The 7,245-nt window shown below is 39.9% G+C and overlaps 1 protein-coding gene across 1 annotated transcript in view; it reads left to right on the top strand.

Moving 5' to 3' along the window:
* The window catches only part of EPS15L1 (epidermal growth factor receptor pathway substrate 15 like 1), a 48,382-nt gene extending 42,094 nt beyond the window's left edge, over window positions 1–6,288 (top strand). Inside the window, exon 24 of the mRNA XM_017833670.1 lies at window positions 2,907–6,288. Within this exon, the coding sequence (XP_017689159.1) occupies window positions 2,907–2,917 (11 nt within the window). The 3' untranslated portion in view covers window positions 2,918–6,288. The remainder of the gene's footprint in view (window positions 1–2,906) is intronic.
* The last annotated feature ends 957 nt before the right edge of the window (window positions 6,289–7,245 follow it).

Genomic DNA, 7,245 nt, shown 5'->3' with positions numbered 1-7,245 from the left:
AAAAAAAAAAAAAAAAGAAGCATTGACTGAATTTGGCTGAAAAGAGAGAGATTTGATCCCTGTTCTCTTCAGTTTATGGGGTTTTTTCCTTGCCTATAACACAATTATGCTGCTCCACTTGACAATTCCTAATCCTCCTGTATGATGTTTTAAATGTACTAATTACCTTGGAATCACTGAGAATAATTGTGCTTCTCTTTGCCTCGTGGTTGGGAAACTTTTTATTCACAATGGAAGTGAAAATCACTTTTACTTACAGAAGGTTTTTTGACACATGAACCAATGTAGGACTGAACAGTCAAATAACCCAATTTTTAATTGAAATCCTTGACTGTTGCAAAGAAAGAACATGAAAACCTTCACTAGATCTTAGTAGCACTCTATGAAATTTGATTTTTTTTTTTGAGACACTGGCAAATTCCTGCACCCAGAGCTTACCTATATTCTCCTTGCATTCTTAACTTTGTTGCTGGCATTAAATACGGTTCATTGGAACAAAACAGAGTCTTTTGGTAGCTCAGATTTCGGGTATTTCAAGGTTCCAGCTGCAGTTTACAGAACAACAAGAAAAGCCACCTTTTTGCCAACAGAAAGTGTTTAAATTTCCAAGAAGCAGAACACAGGACTAAACTTTTTCTCCCAGTATAAGCTGGAAATTCAGTAAACACGAATCAGTGCAGTTTTTGAGATTTGGTTTCCTCATTTATACCTTGGGTCTGACTGTACTTCTGAAAAAGCAAAAAAAAAAAGAGGTTTTTGATGAAATTACCCTTGTGTGATGCAGATTTATAGAATTTTTGAAACCTGGACATGTACAGAAAATTGTTATTGTATTAAGTGACCTGTAAATTACCTTTTTCCAGACAATCAGTGGCATTGATTAACTGTTCCATATTTATTTCACTGAGTTATCTCCTGACAATTTTCCTTTATGCCAACCACTTGTAATAAGGCCCATCCAGATTTGTTTCCAATGAATCACTTGCTTCTTTTTCCTTTTATTTTTTTTTTTTTTTATTTTACTCAGCACTCTTAACCACAAAACTATAACTTGTGTCCCATGAACAAGTTATAATTGGGACTCTCTTTGGAAGCCTTGTCCTAGGATGGAAGCTATAGGAATAAAACTGGTTTCTCGACATTAAAAAAACCACCCCAGATGGTTTGACCAAAGCTTCTTGTATTTCTGGAAATAGTAACTGTTCATTCTCCATCCCAGCTTCAGGATCTGCCTGAATTCTTGGAGTAAGCACAGAATTCCTGCTTCCATTTTCCATCTTTGCCTTGAAAAAGAATCATCTATTTAAAATCTTAGTGAGCTTTTCAATCTTACCTGTCAGCTGACGTTATTTAAATGATAAATGATAGTAGTTTTTCTTCATTTTAAAAAGGAAATGTCAAAATGTGTGACACTTTTGTTGTATTTCACTAACATAGAATGCAAAGGTCCCCCTCTAAATTTTGATGGGGATGAAAGCAGAGGTGTTACATGAAGGAATGTAATTTTTTCTTTGCATCAAATCATCTGAAAAACCATCTCGAGGGAAATAAAATGAGGAATGATGAGCATAATTTAACTAAACGAGAATTGGACTTGGGTTGACAGAAATTCGAACAGGCGGATTTATTTAAAAATACCTAAAAAACACCCAAAAAAATCAAAAATTACAGGTACAATGCAGCGTGGAAGAGGCAGGGGTGGGGCCATCACGTTGTGAATATGCAGCTAAACAAGGTCTAGCACTGAAAGCTGCATTTTTAATACTCAGTTTGATATTTTAGGTGTGGCTGTGCCAGCTCCTGGTGGCACCGTGGGCTGTGCTCACTCGCTGTGTCCCGGCCCACGAGAAATTTTTGCACTATACATCCAGCTGAAATTTTTCTCCTCACAAAAAAAAACCCCCAAATAATATGTTTTCCTGCACAAAAAAAAAAGCCAACACAAAGCAGATTTTAGAAGTGGCTCTAATGCAGACATTTGCATGCAGCTGTTCCCATCGGCCTCCTCAGCAACTGCTAAAATTAAACAGGAGCAGATTATATTTGAGCTTAAAATTGTTATGGTGTCAATAAAATAGCTGTAGGTTTTGTGCAAAAAAGGTTCCAACTTTTGCATCTTTCTGTGGTAAATACTGGAATGTGATTTTGGAGTAGTTTGGCTGCACTGTATTTAAATATATTTTGGGGAGCCCAAACAGGCTTAGGAGCTGAACGTTAAAATGTGGGATATTTCCTTCGTGTTCTCTGCTGAGGGAAATTGGATTCTCCCACATTATTTCTTACTGGAAAAACTCTGTGTGTAATTTATGGACAGTAACAGGAGCACTTTCTGTAGCTTTTGCTTTGGTCACGAAGCCTCTCACGTGTCAAAATCACTGCTCAGACCCCTCACCCTCAGCAGGAGCCGCCACGATAAAACTCTGCAGTGGAGTTGCACAGGAGTAAAAACCTCTTGGTTTCACCAGCTATTCACTATCCTTAAAAATGGCTGTAGTTGCTGTGCTCCCAAGCCACTAACTTTGCCTTTTTTTTTTTTTTTTTTTGTGTCTGTGGAGTTTTTCTTTGGCTCCAGTGGCTGTTTTCAGACCCACCTGAGCCGTGGATACAGGGATGTGCAGCCCACATGGCTTAGCTTCCTGCTGGGAGGAGGAGGAGGAAGAAATTAAGGAAATAAATTAAAGGAGGAAGTGAAGGCAGAAGAAAATTAAGGAAATAAATTAAAGTGAGGAAATTAGTGAGTGGATTTTTACCTTAATCCAGAAGAAGTGCCCTGAGACAGCTCGGTGTGCTCGAACCGTGTATTTAACGAGTCAGATTCATTGTGTTTTTTTCACGTAATTTCTTCTGGCTGGTTGGCAAATTTATTAATTTCTTTTCCATTTTCTGTTTTGTTTTTTTGTTTTTAGTTTGGAAATGAGGAGCAGCAGCTGGCCTGGGCCAAGAGGGAGAGTGAGAAAGCAGAGCAAGAAAGACTGGCCCGGTTGCGGAGACAAGAGCAAGAAGACCTCGAGTTGGCCATCGCCCTCAGTAAGGCTGACATGCCAAACTCCTAAAGAGGGGCTTGGGCTCCACCCCATCCAAGAGAAACCTTGGAAAATGGCTTTTGGTAAAAATACTAAACCCTTGGTTTCTGTTGTGAAAATAATTTTAGTCACCTTCAGATTTAAACAAGACCTGGCTGGGGGCGTCCGCCCGGGCTCTGGGTGGCTTCTCTCAAGTGCATAATCTGCAGGAAACACTGTAATAAGCTGTATTATATGTTCTAGATACAAATTTATTGCTTGTAAGAGATGTAACGTATAATCCTGAGATACTGAAAGTTTTCTTTTATCTGGAAGACAAGTGTTGCACGTAGGAAACTGCAACGTGTGAACCTGGCTTTTTATAACCTGAATTCCACTGGGGGGTTGGAGGCTGCAGGGTGAACTTCAAAGAAAACGTCATAAAGAAGAGAATATTTACACAATTAGCTTTCACTTGTTACGTTTATTTAATAATTCATGGTAGCCTAATCAGTTTGTCACCTGCATCATCTGTGTCAAAGCATAAATTCATTATTAGATGGTCCCTTTTAATCCAGAAGATGTGACTTTTACAAAAGCATCTAGCAGTTTATATATGATGGATACAAACAGTGGGCTGTGTAAAAGAGTACAGACTTGAAGCCTTTATGAATGAGTGGTTCTAATTTAAACATTTGTTTGCGTTGAGTTTTAATAATTGTATGTGAGGTGGTAAAAGAGGGAGTTCCTTCAGCTGTAGTAAATTGGACAAATCATTTGGCAGTTAAATGATGAAGTAAAATTTTGCTGTATCATAAGCAAAGGGTGGTGATACACGTTTGGGTGCTGCTTTCATGTGAAATCAGGAAATCAAGCAATGGAAAAATGGCTGAGTTTGAGGAGTGCCCATCCCTACAACCCACTGTACCCTCATCTACTCCAACGGCAGCACAACAGCCTGGGCTGTGTCCCCACCTCTGCTTCTTTAATTCCACCAGTCCTCTGGGGTTACAGATCCAACCTGATTTAGCTGAAATAAGGCCAAGTTGAATCAGTTTTTATTTGCCAAATACGTATTCACACATAAGTTCTGGCAGCACTGGTGGTCTGGGTTGGCTCTAAAATCCAGTTTGCAGCCCCCAGAGCAGGTGGGGACAGGGTTTCTGTGCACTGACTGCTTCCACCTGGAAAGGGCAGCACAGCTTGTGTCTGACATGTCATACAAAAAAACAAGGCTGTGAATTCTTTACTTACTAAAAATGCCTTTTCTGATTACAGGAATTCTAAAGCTACAGTTGTCTTTGCCTTGGACTTTTCTGTCTCATAGAGTAGGGAACCTACCCCAATGTTTTTACATGTCCTCAGTCTTATTTCCTGCCCTGTGGGAATACAAAGCTTAACATTCTGGGGTTTTAGTGAGGCAGCCCTTATGTTACAACATTTTCTCAGTTTTTTGGGTTTGTTTGTTTTTGTTTTTTTTTTAAATGTGGTATTCCTTCATCACCTTTGATGCATTTCTGGTTTTTATGTCCTTGCTTCAGTTACCTTTATTTTCATGTTACAACAATAGTGCCTGTTCAGTGGATGCAAACAACCTCTCCCTGCTGTGCTGTGATTGCCTTATTCTGGATGCTTTCCTGATGCAGAGATAGGAATCAGACTGGATCATTTTAAGCATCTTGGTAGTTTTCAGCTCTGAAATGCAGCCAAGATGTGGCATTTGTGGTCTCAGGCTTTGGGGTGGTGGGTGAGTGTGCAAACACACACATCCAGCCACCTTTGGGATGCTGTTTTTAGGAGTCACAATTCCCTCTTTGCTGTGTGTCTCCTGTGCTAATGGTACTACAAATAATGTGAATCTTTAATTCCCCTCAAAAGGGGAGAAGATGTATTTCTAATGTCAAAACCAACCATGTAATCATCTTTAATACTGTCCTTTAATGGCCCCTCTGGGATGCATTTCTAATTTTACAGAATCTGATTTGAAATCCCTTCCCATTGTGGTAATTTTTCTCTAAAATATGTAGGATTAAATGATCAAACATACTAAAATGTTGAAAAATTCTCTTTTCTGTTGGTGTGCAGGGCTTGAAGTCTCTGAGAGCAAACTTGGGTCTGCTTGTAACTAACATGAGATAAAAAGAGCAATTTTCAAAAGCAAGTGGCTGCAGGATTCCCAGGGAAGCTAAACAAACTATCCATGTGTAAGATTCTCCTTCTCACTCGGGCCTGAGTCCTTGTGGGGTCTCTTTTGCTACAGTAAAAGCCCCTTTGAGAAAGGAAACCCACTCCTGGAGCTCTGCTGGGATGGTGTCACTCCAGTGGGACAGGGTGGATGACTTAATAGCTTGATTAATTTTCAGAGTTATGCACCATAACAAGACTTCCTGCTGCTTTGTCGGGGCTCTAAAATACTGTAATTTATAATTCTTCTAAGGCAATGGGCTGGTGTTTTCAAGATGTTCAGCAGGAAGGCAGAAATGTGAATTAATCCAGCATTCCATGTAGTGTTAGGGCTCATTTTCCTATTTCCTTATTGACTCTTCCTCATATTTGCCTGGACAGTAACTGCAGATCAATGAACCAGGACAGAACATGTTCTCTATGCACAGTGTATTAGATTTAGGAACCTTAAGTTTACTGAAACACTCTTGATTCAAAATGTTGGCACTGCAGTAGAAGAAAACTTAGCTGTGATTTCTCCCCTTGGTGTTTAATACAGTTTTCCACATAAAAAAAGGAAGATTCCCCACTGTGTTTCCCTCTGCTGTAACTCAGTGTTTGTACAATACCTGCACTTGTCCTTTAAGGCAAAACTTTAGTGCCAGACATTGGTCTTCTTCCTCCAGAACAGTGAAATTTAAAGCACAAACAGGCCTGTTGCTATTTGAGCAGAGAAAATATGTACAAGAGCTGGCAAATGTGAGTATCCCCAGTGCATATACAGTGTACAGTGAGATCCATATTATCTGTGTCTATGTGTATATATATATATATATAGTGTATTGTATAATGTAATAATAGTGTGTGTATATACTCCACGTGTCCACATGCTCTGTCCAGTATATAGTTCTTTGTGCTGTACATAAACTGTGTATATACAATGAATATGTGGAATATGCAGATATATTCTACATATTGGAGCTGTGTGTGTGTGTGTGTGTGTGTGTGTGTGGATTCTGTAACCAGAGATGGGCACAGAAATGGAATTTGTACAGAAACACAGGTTAGCTCGTGGCTCTGAGAATTTCAAAGTTCTGGTGAAAGAAAGAAAGGAAAAAAAAAACCAATCCAGGAGAAATTATTTCTAATCGATTTGTTTTGATATTTCTTTCATTGGCATGAAAAACTGTGTTTATTAGCTGTGCCAAGTGTAGGAGAAACCTGGCAGAAAGTAGGAATCATCTGCACTGGATGTGATTTCACATTCTTTGGAGTTTTTAAAGTGTCTTGTGGAATCTGGGCTCAACTGCTGATCTCACATGTGATGCTCGTGTCATCTTTTCTTTTTTCTCTGGGCTGAGGCAGTGAGTTTTCTCCTCCATTTGCTTGTAGTTTCACTTCTCTCTTTCCTTTTTTTTTTTTTCCTTTTTAAAAACCTATTTTTAAGGAGCTGTTCCCATACACACACACATCCCCCAGACAGTCACAGGCAGAGGTGAAAAACATGTTTTTCTTGCTTCATTCCAGTTCAGTTGGTTGCACATAATTGTCATCTGGATTCCAGCTCTGTTTTTCCTCCATTTCCACTTCAGGAAGGATTACCCATTGCTTTCTTGGCTTTGGGGAAAGAGTGGAGGTGATTCTACTTTCTAACTAAAGATAAATTGAGTTAGACTCTGTGGTACCTTGAGCAATCACTGAGAATTGAGCAGGTTTTATGGTGGCACACGTGTGTTTTATGGGGAATATCAGCACTGGGATGACTCATGGAAAGGCCTGGATTGCACAGAACACTGAGGCACAACAGTTAAACAGGCCAGACAGACAATTCCCCACCTTGGGCCTGCACATGCACGTAGGACACAGGTCCTGAGTTACCACCCGAGCCCTCCCAGCCCTGCGTGCTCACATTTCCCTCAGTCACCTTCCAATTGTCTCCTTGTAAAACCTCCCAGTCATCCTGCAATAAAACCAGATGCCCATGAAAATCCTCCTTCCACAGTAGTGCTGGATGAAGTATTTTTATGTAGGCACATTTTTTCCTCGTGGAGCCTCTGCCCTGTGAGGGCCATCAGTCCTC

This window comes from Lepidothrix coronata, unplaced genomic scaffold, assembly GCF_001604755.1.
Source record: "Lepidothrix coronata isolate B3197 unplaced genomic scaffold, Lepidothrix_coronata-1.0 Scaffold219, whole genome shotgun sequence".
Lineage (NCBI taxonomy): Eukaryota > Metazoa > Chordata > Aves > Passeriformes > Pipridae > Lepidothrix > Lepidothrix coronata.
This window is presented reverse-complemented; position numbering and strand designations above follow the sequence as displayed.